The sequence below is a fragment of the Coccidioides posadasii genome, chromosome 3, assembly GCF_018416015.2.
Source record: "Coccidioides posadasii str. Silveira chromosome 3, complete sequence".
NCBI lineage: Eukaryota > Fungi > Ascomycota > Eurotiomycetes > Onygenales > Onygenaceae > Coccidioides > Coccidioides posadasii.
This window is the reverse complement of record NC_089409.1, coordinates 1,262,599-1,280,080: the sequence shown is the minus strand read 5'-3', so window position 1 is coordinate 1,280,080 and position 17,482 is coordinate 1,262,599. Positions and strand designations below refer to the sequence as shown.

Sequence of the window (17,482 nt, the reverse complement as noted above, 5' to 3'; positions counted from 1 at the left end):
AGGTTCGAAAAACCCTGAAAGGAACGAGTTTGATCGCTCGCTTGTTTAACCGATGAAGGGACAAAACTTCCGTAGAAATAATCTGTTGTGTACAACTTTTTTTCAGTCTTCGGGTTTGAATATTGGCAGAAGACTTTGGTTGACCTCTTTAAAATTGCAGCTGACGTCATTGCTAATACTTCGTGTGGTTCCTTGCGAGATACTCACATCTTCGAAGCCGTTTCAACAAAGCTGTTAGAAAACTACACAGCTAAGCAAGCATAATTATGCGGGGCACGACTCATGTATGAGGCCCAAACCTTAATGGAGCGTAACTTATGTATGTTTTGGCAGTTCCAGCCACAGGTGATCAATCATAGCCTGCAACTGTGATTCAGTCTGGCACATCCCACTAGACTGGGCATCCAGGTTGTGGGCCGAACAGGTGCGCAGAGGCCCATCAGCTAATTTTCAGGACTCAGATGCGCAACTATTAGCTGCATATGCGGCGGAGCGGTACGCAACATCGTTGATCAACCTAGACTCTATGGAAAGATGAAAGAGATTATTCAAATGGCACGGCGGAGTACCTTATATCGCGATTGGACTTCACCTTTCCTCGCTGCGATGCCTCGATCAGTACGCAAGATTACGCAACCCGAAATTAATCAACTCGACAGGGTGATCAAGGCAAGCTAGTTTTACCCACATTAGTTTCACGTGAAGGTTACCGGGCAGAGGCGGGGTAATCACGGTTTACCCCTCCTGGCTGTCATGTTCTTCCTCATGATACGAACCATTCCCTTCAGTACTTTGATATATTCCATGCTCTTCTGTCTTCACTTCTATCGCAAATTATGGCAAATGCTCTTGGATTCGAGATTGTTGAGGCTGTGGTCTCAAGTGCGCTTGCGAACGAGGCAGCGGATGCACTACTAAAACAAACTCAGTATCGCCGGGAGAAATACGATGCCTACAACGTACCTAATGAGTGTCTTTTAATAGTGAACAAATTTCTTGAGGTTAGGTGTATTGACTATGGAGGTCGTTTCGCGCTAACAGGTCTCAAAGAGCCCTGGCACGAGTGCCCTTGCTGAATTCTTGAAGTCGACCGCTCTACCATTGAGACCAACAAATGTCTTTGCTGGCATGTTCCGCGAAACAAACGCCGATCCGAACAAACTGAAGACTGCCGAAGAAGGCGAAGTCTACGTTACTATCGCGCTGACCGATCTTTCTCCCAAAAACGGCTGGTATACTTTCTACCCCGGCTCGCGTAAAACGCAGCCTCTGACATCAATGGAACCTGTCGCTCTTGATCTCAAGGCGGGTGATGCTGTGATTTGGCGAGGCGATCTGGTCTATTTCCACACTCCCGGTGGAGGTGGCATGTTTCTGACTCTAGTTTATAATAAATGTGCTGCTACTTGACAACCAAGAGGATAGCATGATTGGAGTCATATCATTGATTAGGGTTATTGGAACGTGTCGCTATTCAAACAATGTATAATTCTGATCCCAACTCGAAAAGTTACCTTGCGTTATCTCACTTAACGACGGGCGAACGGCGTAATTCTGATCCCAACTGTCCAGCATCGGGTTGAAATTCCAATCCCAGTTTCCAGAATAAATGAGATTCGACGGATGAAGACTAGTGTTTGCATCTATTGAACCGCCGGATTCTGACTGGGGAAGTCCTGCATTATAGCCGGAACCCATATGGAGGTCGTGTGAAAGGCCAGTGTTCCGCCCCGGTGATTCAATATTCAGAACTGATGCCGTTTCGTTGCGTATTTGTAGTTCATTGCTGTCGGCTGATGGCCGGCTCGCCTGAGGAAAAATGTCAGTTACAGCACGAATCGACCGTACGCATATGTCTTACAGTCTCCCCCGGAGTCCAGGTATTGTTTTCTGGACTAAACTCTGCCCTTCTCGAAGCGCTTGCCTGTCCGCTTTCTGAACGCTTATCATGGGGTACGACTCGATGCAACATTTCAATTAATGGCGTTAGAGGTTGTGGGATGACTGTTCCCTCTGCAGGGGTGATAGCTTCAACGGAGTTTTCTGCTGGGGCATGTTCCGCTGCACTCGAGGGACTGGACTCATGGGAGGACTGCTCATTCCCAACATCATCCGTGTCGGATACCCTCCCATGACTTGCAGAAGTAAGTAGCCCATCCCGCCCTATCTCTTGCATCACGACATCCTCGTCTCGGAATTGGAAGCGAGGCCGTTTGGATGCGGCCAACGCAAGCGCGGACGGCCTTTTTGAAGTATTGCGCAGCTGCTCCGCGTTGTCTATTGAATCTCCGTACCGCTGATGCCTTCCCGTCCTCTCTGCCAGTGGCTCGGGCGAGAGAGTCACCCCATCACTAAGAACGGCATCGGTGCCTTCGCAGAAACATCGCTCTGGATGAAACCGGATTGAAAGGCGGTTCCGAGACAGTTGCAGACACCACAACTTCCTCAAATCGTGGATGATACTCGCAGCCTGCAACGTCCCGACGACGGCATTGAAAGCTGCTATCGGGAAGCGCCGTCGTTCGAATTCCGTAAACCACCGATTGTCGCTCGGTATATGGCCGAAAGCCAGGACAATCGCGGGCTCTGTTAACGCAAGCCATTTCTCCCCATAGCCGCGCCATCGCGCGAGCTTTTCACGTTTCTCTTTCCGGACCTTTGTGTCGAGGTGCGCCCAGCACTTTTCCGCAAAGTATGTCGTTATGCGTTTGTCCATGGGAATGCGGCTGCCCCCACAATGTTGGGCGGCCTCACTCCGCAACGATCGGAGTCTCAAGGCCAGCAGTTGCAACCTGAATACCCTATGAGCACCATTTGCATCTTTCTCAGCTGCAGTGAAGGCCTTTTCGGCCTCAATCAATTCATTGCCAGAATTCGACGGAGTGTTGACTTGATCAGGTTCAAAAAAGTCTCGGTCGTCCCTCAAACTCCGTTGTACTTCGTCCTTGAACTCTTGCAGTCTGCTGGATTCCATATCCCAATTGTCGGTTATGGAAAGAACGTCGTCACTTTCAAAGTCGGTTTCAGCCCGTCGTCTCGACTGATACGATGCATCGCTCCGAGCATTTCCCGTGCCCGTTGATAATCGTTTCTTAACATTCTGTAAAGCAACGACCCGTTTGTGACGATACCAGAATTGCTGAAATGGCTCGAAGTCCAAGGCTCCCGTTTGATCCAGCTCATTTCCCACACCTCTAAAGTAATCCGCCAGCGCCTAGATGAGAATTAGCAATCAACCTGAATAGCAACAAGGAAATAATAACAACTTTCGAGTCATTCCGTTGCTCAAAAGCTTGAACCAGTCCGTTCAAGTGTCGTTTGACATCGCTTTTCTGCTAACAATCATAAGCTTCGTGCCCACCAGGAGAAATGCTGAGAAAGTACCCACCCAAAGATCCCCTTCCATGTTGTCATGGTGAGGTTAAAGCTGGTTCCCAGAACCAAGATCACAAAGGGAGTCGAATTCGCGCTGGCTGCCTACAAAGCTGGATTTCCTCTTTTTCTTGGCAACCCCACTTCACCCGGGAAATTATCGAATGTTCAGGAGGCACGTCCTGAACATTGATAATTCCCGGCTCACTGAGGAGCTCTGCCCCGTTAGTCTATTTCAAAATAAACTATTTCAAGACGGTTTTATTTCTGATCTGAACCACATGCTTTCCGTCCGTTTCAACCCCTAGAAATCCATGCGTGTTTTTATCTCAACGTGACGGGTAAAGGAGTTATCGCCTTTCTGGCCACGCTGCGGCCGGATTCGCCCGGGCACACTCTTGAATGATCGCCGTCGAGTCACAGGAATTCCCCCTTTCAGGGTTTCTCAATGCATGCCTGGTGGCATCGATCGCGTATTCACTTCTGCGCGAACATCATGGCCGCCGCTTGGCTCACCTGCTACGTCGGCGCAGCATTAGTCCAATTGTCATCTTGACAGCTTGATTGTCCTAAAGCTGCTTGCAGCCCATCGGCGACCGACCATGACCATTTGCAGCCGACTCTTCCCCCGAGAGGATGTTCTGCTCCAATTCCTATTGACGAGCGCATTTTTGCCCCCACTATGAGGTGAGAGGTCCGGCGCCACTTCGAGATGAGTGACCTATTTACCGGATGCCTCAAGGCTGCAGCTCTCGACTCCAGCGTTGCGCCTGTCAGAGATGGCACTGTCACCTGGGTTCTGCCTTTCGTTGAGTTGTGATTGAATATGACCGCATCCTTGTTCACTATGCATCTACAACGGCTGCTATTCTCAGATCCATAAAGAAGGCAATAGCGTCCTCCTTGAGCCATAATAGTCTCATCCATCATGGTTTTCCTCGAGGTCGCTTTGATGGCTTCCCGTCAAATGTACCGCTTAACGGAATCCGTCCAAGTCAGAGAAAGATTCGAAGCATTCAAGGTTGCAGATATCAACGATAAGCATTATGAACCCGTCACTGGTGTATTGATGAAACGGCGGGTAAGTTTTTGTTGAGTATCCTTGGTCCAGATCGCTGATCATCCTACAGATGACAGACGCGATGATAACTATCGGACTCCAATTTATTCAGCAAAGCATTACGGCCGATACTATTCCTGGACACGAGGCAATCGATCTTTTACGTCCCTTGGATCGCATCGTAGCGGAAGCTACTTCAATAATGGAAACCCAGAGCCTCAAAGAGCTACTTCAAGTTTTGCCGAAGCTCATTTCGAACATCACTGTACCTAAGGGCCGACAGGAATTGATGATTCGAGAAAGCCTCCAATGGCTATCGGATTTATATCCTGGCTGGACCTTCTGCGCGGAAAACGGAACTGGGGCAAAGGTCCAAATAACGAATCTGTGTTCCGAACCGGTAATGGAAGAATCAATGCAAGAAAAGCTCGTGTGGCTAGCGAAAATGTATTTTGGTTGGACTTTCCGAATGATAGATGAAAGGCTACAAGTTCCCGGGGAAAAATCCCTCAAACTCTGGTGCACACACGACATAAAGAGTGATCGCAGGAGAGGGGAAAACGAGTACTTGTATCCTGTGTATTAATCACAAGTATAGCTTAGAAAGACAGTCTATCATCAAAGCTCATTTGGGAGGTTTCTCTGTGTTGGTTCTGGACAGGAACAGTCATTGGTGGGATGAGTGTAATCTCCTGAACTCATGAGCAGCCTACTAAGGACCTTTGTTGCTGATTTGGATAGGAACGGGACGGACTGCGGCTCCCGAACATCCCGCGGATTCGAAGGTGACAACATGAAAGCATGTAGCCTGGCGCCAGAAGTCTGAGGAACCGAGACAAGTGCAATGTCATGTGACTCCCCGTTGTAGTCAATCTTGGACATATCCTCGCCTTCCCATCTTACTTTGCGACTTTTATCCATGGGATTCTGTGCTTGGCAGCACTCATTTGTGGCTCTTCCACACTCTCAACGGCGGCAGTCCATCAGCTCAAGAGATACAATTGTGGGACATAGATTATTTGGATGTAGAGAGCTGTCCACATGTATACTAGAGTGTTCATTTCTGGTTCTACTACAGGATCCATACCCATACATTGATAGCCCACGATTGGCAGACTTATGATTTCTCTTCTTTCCTGGATTGGCTTTATGACTTCCTTCGCATCTTCCTTTCCAATTGTTCATGATCAATGATAGTATCAAAGAGAGATATAAAGATCAAAAGAATCTCACTTTCACTGAAGCATTTTCAAAAAACCAAGCTCTCATGCTCTTGACTCCCTTGTTTTTCATTTTATTATTTTTGTTACAAGAGTCCACAGTCATGACTGATCCCTCTCTTTCCTTCGATGGGGTGTGCGGTCGCCTGAAGAATCCCAACCAGGCCAACAAGAATATCCAGCTCCTTAGCCAGTCAGTAGCCCCTGGAAACGCTTAAGGCAATGACCTCATATATCTCTTTGGTTTCTGTGACTCTAACGCAGACCAGATACAAAGCCGGCTACTGCAGAGGTAAACGATGTTAGCAGACCAACTCAAGGAGATAAGGTGACGGTAGCATACACCGGATATCTTTATGACCAAGAAACAGACCGTCGCGGTAAAATGCAAGGCAAACTTCTACCTTAGATGGCGCTGTAGCATGCTAATTGGCACACAGGATTGACACAACTGAAGAGCGAGGCAATCTTACTTTTCCTTTGAAGAAGGGAATAGTTATCAAAGGTAGGGGACATTTGCCTATGGAATCACTTCACTCCGTTAACTTAATTTCTGCTATCTTCTACGCTTTGAGAACGCAGTATCGAAGTTGGCCAAGGGAGAACAATGTAGCGTCATTATTCCTCGGTAAGTTCTCTATACGCTGCAAATTTTTGTTACAACAAACAGCTCTTGCACTAACATCACCTGACTAGTGGCTTCCCAAACCTGATCCCACCTAAGTCAACTCTTGCCTTGTGAGTAATATAATCGCCCTTCATTATAGGGCACTCTGACTCGTGGTTACAACAGTGATATCCACCTCAAGGAGATTCATAAAGCGGGTTTTTAGACCCTTGGTATTTTGGTTTTTCTGGCTAGCAGTTTCGTAATCATGTCTTTTAGGTTAATGCAAAAATATCACAGTCCTCTGTCAAATGTATACATCGGTTGCCAACGGTCATGGTGCTGTATTTTCAAATCTTGGCAAAATTATCCTACGCTCGTGAGCTCATGAATTTTGGAGCTAACTCTTTTTGAGTGGCTTTCCATATTTTTGTTCTTCCATAGTTACCCGTTGTCAGCGCCGATCCACTCATTAATGCTCGCCAAGATTAAAGAGGAACCAGCGTTGATTGGACAACATGGTGCATCCGCCTGAGGATGCACGGAGGTTTTCTGGGCTTGGGAGGCTTGCATCCTGGATGAGCGCTAAAACCTCAGCTATCTGAGCTTGGCAGAATATCACAGGCAGCTTGGCTTCGTGGAAGAAGTTAGAAGTGGTGGTAATGCAAGATGAATCATCTCTTATGTCCTTGCCTTGTCAACAGGCTAACCAGAGCTACCACGGCCTGAGCGGCTTCAGAAATAGGGTACCGCGTATCGGCAGATATAGATTCCAGCATCCAGATGGAACATGTCTGCAATGCCCCTGACAGAATGACACGCAGACAATTGCCTTTTTTCAGGCTCTGTGAATGCCTGGAGACCGGGTATCATATGCTAAATTTTTGTCGGCAATCACCAGGTACAGAGTTAGGAAAGGGTTCTTTAAGAAGTGGCTCTCTTGCCGTGTATATACATAGGGAAATTTCTGCCTCAAGTTTGTGGGATTGTTCAATCCTTATTCTTTGGCTCTATTGATCTTTGTCCAAGGTACACACACATCCGGACACGCCTTTGATTTAACCAGCAATGGCGACCGTAACGCAAAACGTGGGAGAACTTGAAGCAAGAGTATGTTTTAATGGCACAGGATTAGTTCTGGTATGCAATGTCACTCCTACCACTATTGTTCTCTACTCACTGTGTAGATAGACTGTCCAACAGATATTGCTGCATCTATGCCTGATCCTCCTCGGCTCTGATGAACCTGTTATCCACAGGCTTCGAAAAAAGGAGACAGATGTAATTTCCTGGCAAGAAAGCGAATGGAAGGAGAGATGCAGCCGACTGAATGATTTGTCGGATGACGACTACAAGGGCCTTGCCCGTACCTTGAGAAAATTTGAACCATTTTCAGTCATTGAATTGACGGGCGAGAAGATAAAAAATCAGGCTATGGCTTTGATGGCTGCAGTTAGAGTGATGGCCGGTGAGAACACAAGTGGAATGGCGCCCACTCCACCAAAGAGTGATGAATTTGATGTTGCTGCAAACATCATGATCCTCTGCGCGTGTGTCGGGATCTTCGCCATCACTCCATTGCTAGGGAACAATATCTACAACCGAACAGATTTCAAAACCCACGCCGCTGAGCTCAGTCGATCACCTCTGTATAGGGCTAAGGAGGTAACTGCAAAGAGCATAGCGATCGAGCTTTACCACATTATCCTCTTTTTGCAGCCACGGGGTCCATCCACCGAGACAAGGGCTTCTCAAAATCAATGCCTCGACGATAACTATGCCCTTATACCGCGGAAGTTTCTGAAGGGCAATAATAATGACATGATGGGTTTGGTTGTGTACGGACGGTCATATCCCAGTGCCTTTATTGCTGTTAGTCTGTCACTACTTTCCCAAATCCAAAATGCGGCCATCTCCACCTTGCGTTCTTATCCGAAGTCTGCAGTCTTGCCGGCCTCTGAGCTTCTGATTTGGCTTAAACAGAATGACATGGATACCAGAGAACCCCAACAAATCTTGACCCGGATGGTGATAGACTTCCGTCGCCCATGGGACATGTTGGAGGAGGCGAGCCAAGATGAGTTGCTCTTCAACACATGGGCTCTCTGGTATAAAGAATCTCGTGGTGAGCAGCACTGGGGCAGTATAGCTATTGAAGCTTCGTTTCCTCAATCCGACACAATACAAATACGTTCAGAGACAGGTATGTTTGTACAAATGAACAGATGCTGTTTTGTGGCGTATGGACCTCCTGGAGTTGTAAACACACCATGTTCGCTACACAGCTGATGCGTTAGGAGGACAAGTGTCATCCCCTGCTAGTTGAGAATTGGAATGTGTGAAGGGAGGAAACTTGAGAATCTCATTGTGTTTTTTAGCTTACTATTGTTTTTGTGCTTTCATGTTGCCTTGCCCTATGGGAAACATGAAATTATATGGACGTCGAGAAACAAGATTAATCTCTCTCTTGGATATTATCATGCAGCTAGTCCTCCATCACGCGGGTGCGGGGGAGGAATTACTTAATCCCGAGACGGTGCCAAGTAATTTTCTCGCTCCGCCTTCACTATTGTGCTTCAAAAGGCTCACGACCTTAACCAGCTAATATTTTACAGAATTACTTTCTCGGATACAGCAGATATTTGGCAAATTAGTGATCGTGCGATATTCAGATCAACTATAATCCGACATGTAGGGCCAAGGTGGGACACTCTGTCAAGGCTATATAAGGGCAATTATCTTGGCATCCCGAATATTGCAAATGCTTCTCTAGCCGAAACACATATGGTCTCTCCGTTCATGTTCGAAAAGGCAATTCCAGTTACTTAAACAACAATAGAATCGCTACCGGAAATTTCTATCGCGCAAAAAAACTGTTTCCGGAACACGAGGGTATCCGGTAGCGAACGGCCCCAGATTGACTTTGCGTTCTTGAACCAGCTCTTGGGAAATAGCCTGCAGTTCCTTGCGGATAAATTCCCTTCGGAGCTTCTTGCGGTCTGGGATCTCCCTAGTGACCGCTTGATTTTGAATCCATTGGAGCGGCCTGGGCGGCATTTTCGGGGATATCTTTTGGAACTGGGGTACAGTTTCTACCACATCCTCCCAGTCATCATCAATGGCGGAGGAGTCAACGGGGAAATAAGAAGCTTTGCTATGGCGCGTTTGCTGCAATGTTTCCACTTTATGCGGCAGCCCCCGTCTGAGACGCATGGGTTTTTCTTGACCCTTGGAATTGCTTCCCAGAGGGCTTGTATCGAAGCTTTTTGCCTGCCGAACAGCGCTTGACCCAGTTCTTTTTCTAAAAGGCCGTTGGATCCCCTGTTCGCTCTCTATTGATCGCTCTCGCTTCCTAGTCGGCGGTTCTCCGTAAAATGCAGTGTTTAGCAGACCTGAGCAAGGATATTTCAGTAGCTGAAAGGAGGGCAGAGAAAGGGAAGGCAGCTCTTACGCCAATTCTCGGCTTTAATGTATTGTCGCATCTGTTGGTCACTATTATGATGCCATTCAGGCGCCTGGTGTGCCCCTCCTTTCCATTCGGAGGGCTGCGGGGGCGTTTCAGGTGCGTTATCTCGTCGCGTTGGCGCACTGAAAGTGCAAAGGTCAATCGGCTGATCTTTCGAGATGATGGGTATCCCACGGCGGTAGCTAGCTTCCGCACATTGGACCAATGGTGGCCCTAATCCTCCAACAGACTGAGTTGATTGCTGCCCACATGCTCTGCACCCATGATAGGAACTTTCGTTTGAGAGTCGAAAGCCGCCGTAGAGATCGCTTTGCAAAGGCACAGTGTGGCGAGACACGAGGCTCTGGCCCTTCTTCGAGCCAGAAGATTGACCAGACAGACTGACGCTTCTCTTCTGCTTCATAATCTTCCGTTACGTGGTTACGCTGCATCGACGCCAAGCAGGGGTATATCTGCGCACTTTGCTCGCAAAATGATCATGTAAGGGCATTTGAGGGGGTCATCAGGAGTTTGTAATGAGAAAGTCCGTAGTTGAGCATAGCTATTCTGAAGCAATCAATTGTGTAGCGGCTCATTGCTCCAATATATATATGCATCACCGATTGCGAAGGAAGGTGCAGTAAAACAGGACGCCAGGACGGAACAGGACAGAACAGGACAGAACAGGACAGAACAGGGCAGAACAGCACAGTACGACGGAGAGGGCCGCTTGTGACCATCATGCCAGAGTCCGCACGTGATTACCTGTGCCCCGCTCTGCGCCCTACTGAGATGGAGAATGCGGGCACCATCTCCTGAATGTCAAACTGAAACTTTTTCACGTCACCGAAACCACCGTTTCTATTCATATTTTTCCCACGGCAGACACTCAGTGCTTGACTCCGGGATATCTCTCAGAGGCCTTCTTTACTTTCCTTTCCTTCTTTTCAGCTACCTTTTCTTAGTGGCACAAAATAATCCATTGCGACATGTTTCTTCCGCGTACTTCGGTTTGTCCCTACTTCTCAAGTTAGACAGTCTTATATGTTAATTATTTATCGACCAGATATTTGTCGGTTTGACGTCTTAGGAGAACCCGGAAATAATTTGTCTCTCCTTCCCGGCTCCATCGATTCTATCATCGGCATGGCTTCCTTACATACATTGGACATAAATCGCGAGGCGGAAGATAACGAACAACTCAAACAAATCTATAAGAAGGAGGTTTGTATTTCCAATTAAGGGGTATTGCAGGAGAGCTAATATTGTATTAGACCAACTACCCTGACGCGGAAGTGGACGCGGGAGTCGGAGAGGAAAAATGGATTTCGCCTAATCCATTCCTAGTGATAGGCCCGTTTAAATATACAACTGCTATCGTTATTAAAGGAAACGGAGGGATCGTCAGTATTCTGAAAGGCAATGAGTGCGTTAAAAGTTATCCTGATCAGGACCTGGTGAAGGAAGCTATAATGGTGTTTCTTGAGCCTGGTTTTTACTGCTGGATTATGAAAGGTTCCCAAGTAAAATTTATCAAGCAGCCAGAGTGATGATTAGATTTAGCTCGTGTATTTTCGCATGATTTGACTACCTATCTCCAATGGAATAAGCATAAATGGCTGTTGAACATATGGATCTGGGAAGGTAATTTGTAACTGATGACCGTCTCCCTCCTTTACAATATCCAGGAGCAGTTGGACTGCGGGTAATGTGAGAGGAACAACGACAGGCTCTCTCAGGTTACCTTTTTCTGACGATCTAGTTAGCATAATTCCACTCGCCAACGGGTAAATTGCCCTTACGTGAAACGGGATAGCCTTGGGCAGTTGTCCCGCCCTTCTCGTTCGCGTGTCGAGAGCAGTTTGTCTGGATAGATGTAGTTGCAAGTTCTATGTCTTGCCAGAGGCAGGTTAGAAAATGGCCTCACCCAAAACATATTAGTTGACTAACCTCGAGTACTTTCACTTTCGGGCAGCGGTGAAAATCGGTCAGGACTTTCCGTCGCCGCTATAGGGCTCGCCGTTTGATGGCTCACTGCTGTATTTTGAATTGGCGATTCGTTTTCTAAAAATTTCCGTTTTGGCTGCTGCGGCAGGAGTCTTTCGCAGGCTTTATCAGCGATGCCAGACAGGCTCGTTCGATCCTCGCGCATCCACCAGTCGCTGAGGTGCCTATAGACAGCTGATGGGATCGGCGGAAGTGTGGAAATGCTCAAGGCCAAAGAACATAGTAACAGTAACCCGCTTCCCCCGAGGTCATAAACTTTTCTCGCAAAATAACGTGCTCTGCGTCGAACACATTTCCGGGCGCGGGAGCGCTGATTAAGCGAACAGTCGCTCTCCAAATACACCTCAATCCAGGAAACAACTCGAGAGCGCTGTGTATCAAGGAGTGGGTCACAAATCTCCTTCAAAATCACTTCAAAGCGAGGTTTGAAAAAGGTCTCGAACGTTTCCATTGTTGAGTTCTGCGTCGGTGACGGAACGAAACAGAACAGAACGGACAGGCAAGGGAAGGGGGTTTTGTATCGTTCCGCCAATGCCCCCACGTTGCCTTTCCACCAACCGGAATAATCTGTCCCGTTCCGTTACCCAGGAATCTCTCGGTTTGCTCTCCTAATCGCGCCAATAAAGATAAAAAGCAGAGCGGGACAGGATTGCTGACCATTGTATTCCGAACCGTTGCTCCCAGCCTTGAGGCTGGCCTGTACTGTTCTGTCTCGTTCTGTTCTGCCCTGTTCTGCCCTGTTCTGCCCTGTTCTGCCCTGCTACTTTGTCCAGCTTCACTTCCCGTGGAAATGCAGAACTGCGGTATAATATCCACGGCCGAATATGGAGCTCTCACCTTCGTGGCATTCATCATTACACTCCGGTCGGGGTGTGCCCGGCGAGCCTCTTTGCAGGAATCTCTCCGTATCAGCGTGCTCACTACAACGGCTCTTGGTCTTACCGTTTATGGGTTTATTTATGTTGAGATGTGCGCCTTCCTTCTTTCGGTAAGCTTTCCAAGCCGTTCTTCTGCACAGTTTCTGATCCGGAAATAAGATTCTTGGTGTTGTCCTTGTTGGCGGATATCCATGTCGGATCAAGGGAGATTCTGTTGAGCAACAGCGATCCGCTCCTTCCGCTCCCTCAGCAGCTTCTCTTGTATCCGTCGGCTTTTTCCTTCTCCAAAGCCGTTCGCTCTATTACTGCTTCCTCTCCTTTTACAAACATCCATTCATTAGCTGTTTTATCCTTGGAATACAATTGTTTTGCGCATTAATCGTAGTTGGAACGCCCCCATGTAAGGCTGATGAAAGTCTTGCTAGCCCCACTTGTCGAGTGGGGCTTCCGAGCGGACCGTGAGTTTAAACCAGGTCCATACTTTACCGCTGCTCGTCTCCTTATCTCTTTTTGCCCGTTCGCTTCGATGACGTGTGGAAGCGAGTTCCAAACGCTATTTTTGCTCATGTACTCCGTAGCGTGCCTTTGTTTGTTCTAGATAACTAAGACTTTGGTGGGGAAAATGATCGGCGATTGGAACGAACAAATTATGTTGTCGTTGGCATTATTCGCGCCACATTCTCGGATACAGCTGTTGCGTTATTTTGCAGTATAGAGGATTACGACAGATGCCGGATGCTAGCTCTGCAACGGATAAGATGAATGAGACAGAGCAGAAAGAAAGTAGGGCACCCGGAGAACGACGAGTCGCGTGTATGTGCTACCAAAGGAGGAATATAAAGCTCAACAGAATTTCACTTTCTCCGAAGCTCTTTCAAGGAACTAAGCTCCCATGCAATTGACTCCCTTGTTTTTCATTTTAGTAGTTTTAAGGATCATACTCGATAGTCCACAATCATGACTGATCCCTCTCTTGCTCTCGATAAGGTGTGCAATCACCTAAAAAATCCCGACGAGGCCAACGAGAATAGTCAGCAGTCAGATGCTGGATCCGACAGATTTGACGGTGCTTCTGGAGATCGGCCCCGTACGCAGACAAAGCCGACTACTACAGAGATAAACGATGTTAGCAGACCCACTCGAGGAGATAAGGTGACGGTAGCATACAACGGGTATCTTTATGACCGAAAAACGGGCTGCCGCGGTAAAAGGTAAGGCAAACTGCTACCTTAGATGGAGCCATGGCATGCTAATTGGCACGTAGGATTGACACGACCGAAGAGCGAGGTGATTTTACTTTCCATTTGGGGACAGGAAAAGTTATCCAAGGTAGGGGACATCTGCCTTTGGAATCACTTCGTTCCGGTCACGTTAATCTCTACAATCTTGTAGGCTTTGAGAACGCAGTACTGAGCTTGGCCAAGGGAGCAGCATGTAGCGTCATTATTTCTCCGTAAGTTCTCTATACGTGACCAACTTTCGTCAGGGTAAGGCTAACAGACGCAGAGAGGAAGCTTATATGGATCGGTATGGCCGCCTTGTTACAACGAACAGCTCTTACACTAACATCACCTAATCAGTGGCTTTCCGGGCCTAATTCCACCCAACTCAACTCTTGCCTTGTGAGTATAGTTGCCCTTCATTGTAGGGCGATCTGACTCGTGTTACAACAGTGATATTCACCTCAAGGAGATTCATAAAGCGGGTTGTTAGACCCTTGGTATTTGGTTTTCTGGCTGGCAGTTTCGGGATCATGTTTTATAGGTTAAGAATTCAGCAGTCCTGCCGTGCAAAAACTTCACAGTCTTCAGTCAAATGTATACATCGGTTGTCAATGGTCATGGCGCTGAATTCTCGGATCTTGGCAAAATTATCCTGCGCTGCGTGAGCTTGCGGATTTCGGAGCTAAACTCTGTTTGAGTGAGCTTCTCCGTAGTTGTTCTTCCGTGCCCGTCAGCACGACCCACTCATTAAAGCTCGTGTTCTTGACGCTAGCGCTCCACACTCGGCTTGGAAGGTCAAAGTTGGGATCTTACAACGAGGAATGGTTCAGGGCGTGGTTCTCGATCCCTGGCTATCCCTGAGGGAGATAGACCGAGCCATGTACCGCTTGGGCCAAGTGACTGTCATGATTTCCAGACGAAGAATACGTTTGGCCCTTCCTCGCCAAGATTAAAGAGGAACCAGCAGTTATTGGACAACATGGTGCATCCGCCTGCGGATGCACGGGGGCTTTCTGGGCTTGGGAGGCTTGCATCCTGGAAGCGCACTCAAACCTCAGCTGTCCGAGCTCGACAGAATATCAGGAATTCAGATCTCAGTTATGTTTCGTTCTAGACCCCGATTAAATGCAGGTGCGATCAAGCATGGGGAAACGCGCAAATAGTTCCGTATCAAAGCATGGGTGTGCTGATCAAATGTTGCGCCCGTTTCTTGCTGGAGCATCAGGGTATTTGTACCCGCCCTTCTCCATTAAAGAACCATATCTTCCTTTCCCTTTCCATTCTTTGAGACTTAGTCCGAGCAGTTTTATGGACCGTTCAATGCCCATCCTTGCCGACAACGATTAAAAATTCTTCCTCCACTGGCGATTTATCAGTCCCAGCTGAACTTAAGAGATCTCGACTACATCTACCACAATGACCGATGGGAGCCCCCATAGCAAGGGCCGGGAGCTTACGCAGATTCGAGTACCTGTTGTAAGGCTACTAGTCCTCTATTCTGGCTATTGGGGAAATCTGACTGTTCTCCTCTAGCCAATAAAAATTCCATATCCACATTTTGCCATGATCGCTATCGACCACGCCGGGGATATCAAATACCATACGTCGTTTTCTGCTGAAAGAGACTGCTATCACATTTTTGATCGTGATGTCAAGGAGCGCTTCCTTCAGTTGGCTGACACCCGCCGGGGTGCATTATCCGAAGTTGACAAAGACTCTGAACTTGACGAACGTCGGGTTGATCTCAGAATTGGTGATAAAGAGACGGTCAAGGCCTATTATTATGCAGCCTTTCGTGGATTCCAACAGATCAATTGTCGAACACTCTCCAGAGCCTGGATCAGATTCATCGAACCAAAGAAACAGGCCATGTACCCTTATAAAAAAGGACCGGTCACAAAGCCGCCTTGGTGGCCTGCAGACGTGGAACACAGGGAACCAGATCATTTGAAGACACCTTGTAAGTTCAATATACGCGAATGTCAAGCGGCGGCCACTAATGCTTAACCCACTGCCCCACAGGTCGTGTTCAACTCTTGGTTCATATTTTGAAGCTCTGTACCGTTACCGCTGATCAGCTTGAAGACGCTGGAAAGGATGTCCGGCGCCAGATCACACCGGTAGAGAGGTGGGAGATTTTGGAAGAAATATGCATGGTTCGGAGAATGGAGGAACGTTATGAAAGAGGGGAAATAGGTGAGTACTTCCGCTATATCCTCATCAACTACTAACGTTCAGTTAATAGACGCCAATACCACGGTAAATGTTGTCAACAGGTCAAAAAAGCGAGTTTCCTCATCGAGTGCGGGGGTGACATCTCCAACAAGCTTCGACTAGAGCCAGACATGATCACGAGCGCGGTTGATATTGAACTCAGTGTCAAAAAGAGCTGAGTCTTGTGTATAAACTTCAAGCTCCAGAGCAAAGTCTTTAACAATAAATTTCTTCTTCTGTTCATTAAAAGAGATCCAGACATCAAGCTAAGGAAATAGGCAAAATCAATAGTCAGCATGATGGGAATACTTGGAATACTGCTTCCCGACTCACAGATGCAAGACGATCAAGTTCCTTCAAAATCGGGGCGACATATCCAATGATGGCCCACACATACTTTCTACGAAGTACGATTGCCTGAGGCTTTTTCGCTGGACGGATGAAAACGTAGCTACTGTACATGTTGGAGTGGGCATGCCAATTTTAGATACGCGAGTCCATTGTTAAAAATGGAGCTAAAAGTAGTTGAGCTGCTGTACATAGTGAGCAATCTTGTGTACTCCCAAAAGAACGGGTTGCGACCAGTTTCCACTGCTGCAAGTACCATTCCAGTTGTTTATTGTCTGCTTGAAGCCATTGGGCAACCTTTCTCTAGCGCATCACAAACTCAAGTAGTTGTCGCTTTTCTGACTCGTGAAGCACGTCAAGTTGCAATTTCTGAATCTCAGAGACTAGGCTTTCGATAGTAGGTGCGCCATGGACAGCCCATTCTGCAAGCCGAATATGGCTGGCAACACAAAATTAGTCCTGCAAGACAACACTGGCTTGCAAGTCAGCACCTGTCACTCAATTCAGCAGTGGCTTACAAAATCAGCTTAACAGCACACTACGGAGTAGTGGCTTGTTTTTCAAATTTCATGCCAAGAAAAGCTAGCAGTTCCGCCAAACAGGCACCCCATCCCTTTGACGTTCATCCCTTCGACGTTCATCCGTTTGACGTTCATCCCTTCGACGTTCATCCCTTTGACGTTCATCCCTTCGACGTTCATCCCTTCAACGTTCATCCCTTCGATGTTCATCCCTTCAACGTTCATCCCTTCGACGTTCATCCCTTCGACGTTCATCCCTTCGACGTTCATCCCTTCGACTCAACATGGAGATTATAGCATGTCTTGCATGTAAAAAGCGCATCCACAGAACCGGTATTTCCCGTCATCGAAGACAGTATTGCCCGAAGAGAGACTGGGTACAATCCTGTTGTAAATGTGGACAAACCGTGATATGGAGAAATTATTCCCAGCATAAATGTGCAACGGGCAAACAGCACAAATGTGAGACCTGTGGAGAAGTTTTACTGAAATCCAATATCCGACGCCACAAAAGGATCTGTGCACGCCGACAGCATGGAGAGGCGGACATACAGAAGGAAAGTGAGACATCACAGACTCCCAAACCC

At 47.6% G+C, this 17,482-nt stretch overlaps 10 protein-coding genes across 10 annotated transcripts; 6 read left to right on the top strand and 4 right to left on the bottom strand.

The window, feature by feature from the left end:
- Positions 1 to 836: 836 nt before the first annotated feature.
- D8B26_005362 (uncharacterized protein) lies at positions 837 to 1,410 on the top strand (the record flags this gene model as incomplete). Its single annotated transcript, XM_066124808.1, has 2 exons — positions 837 to 1,001; positions 1,051 to 1,410. The coding sequence occupies 2 exons, from the start codon at positions 837 to 839 to the stop codon at positions 1,408 to 1,410; spliced, it is 525 nt and encodes a 174-aa protein (XP_065980889.1).
- A 60-nt stretch (positions 1,411 to 1,470) lies between these two features.
- On the bottom strand, positions 1,471 to 3,406 carry D8B26_005361 (uncharacterized protein; the record flags this gene model as incomplete). The annotated part of the gene is made up of 4 exons (XM_066124807.1): positions 1,471 to 1,809; positions 1,862 to 3,214; positions 3,267 to 3,332; positions 3,389 to 3,406. 4 exons carry the CDS (start codon positions 3,404 to 3,406, stop codon positions 1,471 to 1,473), a joined length of 1,776 nt encoding a protein of 591 aa, XP_065980888.1.
- Positions 3,407 to 4,300: 894 nt separating this feature from the next.
- On the top strand, positions 4,301 to 5,018 carry D8B26_005360 (uncharacterized protein; the record flags this gene model as incomplete). The annotated part of the gene is made up of 2 exons (XM_066124806.1): positions 4,301 to 4,453; positions 4,503 to 5,018. 2 exons carry the CDS (start codon positions 4,301 to 4,303, stop codon positions 5,016 to 5,018), a joined length of 669 nt encoding a protein of 222 aa, XP_065980887.1.
- A 2,309-nt stretch (positions 5,019 to 7,327) lies between these two features.
- On the top strand, positions 7,328 to 8,585 carry D8B26_005359 (uncharacterized protein; the record flags this gene model as incomplete). The annotated part of the gene is made up of 3 exons (XM_066124805.1): positions 7,328 to 7,369; positions 7,451 to 8,462; positions 8,557 to 8,585. The coding sequence occupies 3 exons, from the start codon at positions 7,328 to 7,330 to the stop codon at positions 8,583 to 8,585; spliced, it is 1,083 nt and encodes a 360-aa protein (XP_065980886.1).
- A 518-nt stretch (positions 8,586 to 9,103) lies between these two features.
- Positions 9,104 to 10,128, bottom strand: D8B26_005358 (uncharacterized protein; the record flags this gene model as incomplete). Its single annotated transcript, XM_066124804.1, has 2 exons — positions 9,104 to 9,651; positions 9,711 to 10,128. The coding sequence occupies 2 exons, from the start codon at positions 10,126 to 10,128 to the stop codon at positions 9,104 to 9,106; spliced, it is 966 nt and encodes a 321-aa protein (XP_065980885.1).
- Positions 10,129 to 10,850: 722 nt separating this feature from the next.
- On the top strand, positions 10,851 to 11,254 carry D8B26_005357 (uncharacterized protein; the record flags this gene model as incomplete). Its single annotated transcript, XM_066124803.1, has 2 exons — positions 10,851 to 10,928; positions 10,979 to 11,254. The coding sequence occupies 2 exons, from the start codon at positions 10,851 to 10,853 to the stop codon at positions 11,252 to 11,254; spliced, it is 354 nt and encodes a 117-aa protein (XP_065980884.1).
- A 9-nt stretch (positions 11,255 to 11,263) lies between these two features.
- Positions 11,264 to 12,162, bottom strand: D8B26_005356 (uncharacterized protein; the record flags this gene model as incomplete). The annotated part of the gene is made up of 3 exons (XM_066124802.1): positions 11,264 to 11,448; positions 11,507 to 11,593; positions 11,655 to 12,162. 3 exons carry the CDS (start codon positions 12,160 to 12,162, stop codon positions 11,264 to 11,266), a joined length of 780 nt encoding a protein of 259 aa, XP_065980883.1.
- Positions 12,163 to 13,546: 1,384 nt separating this feature from the next.
- On the top strand, positions 13,547 to 14,765 carry D8B26_005355 (uncharacterized protein; the record flags this gene model as incomplete). Its single annotated transcript, XM_066124801.1, has 8 exons — positions 13,547 to 13,800; positions 13,854 to 13,918; positions 13,982 to 14,042; positions 14,096 to 14,116; positions 14,170 to 14,211; positions 14,263 to 14,294; positions 14,367 to 14,473; positions 14,526 to 14,765. The coding sequence occupies 8 exons, from the start codon at positions 13,547 to 13,549 to the stop codon at positions 14,763 to 14,765; spliced, it is 822 nt and encodes a 273-aa protein (XP_065980882.1).
- Positions 14,766 to 15,228: 463 nt separating this feature from the next.
- On the top strand, positions 15,229 to 16,043 carry D8B26_005354 (uncharacterized protein; the record flags this gene model as incomplete). The annotated part of the gene is made up of 3 exons (XM_066124800.1): positions 15,229 to 15,288; positions 15,346 to 15,772; positions 15,835 to 16,043. 3 exons carry the CDS (start codon positions 15,229 to 15,231, stop codon positions 16,041 to 16,043), a joined length of 696 nt encoding a protein of 231 aa, XP_065980881.1.
- A 102-nt stretch (positions 16,044 to 16,145) lies between these two features.
- D8B26_005353 (uncharacterized protein) lies at positions 16,146 to 17,135 on the bottom strand (the record flags this gene model as incomplete). The annotated part of the gene is made up of 4 exons (XM_066124799.1): positions 16,146 to 16,292; positions 16,360 to 16,480; positions 16,694 to 16,813; positions 16,981 to 17,135. 4 exons carry the CDS (start codon positions 17,133 to 17,135, stop codon positions 16,146 to 16,148), a joined length of 543 nt encoding a protein of 180 aa, XP_065980880.1.
- Positions 17,136 to 17,482: the final 347 nt, after the last annotated feature.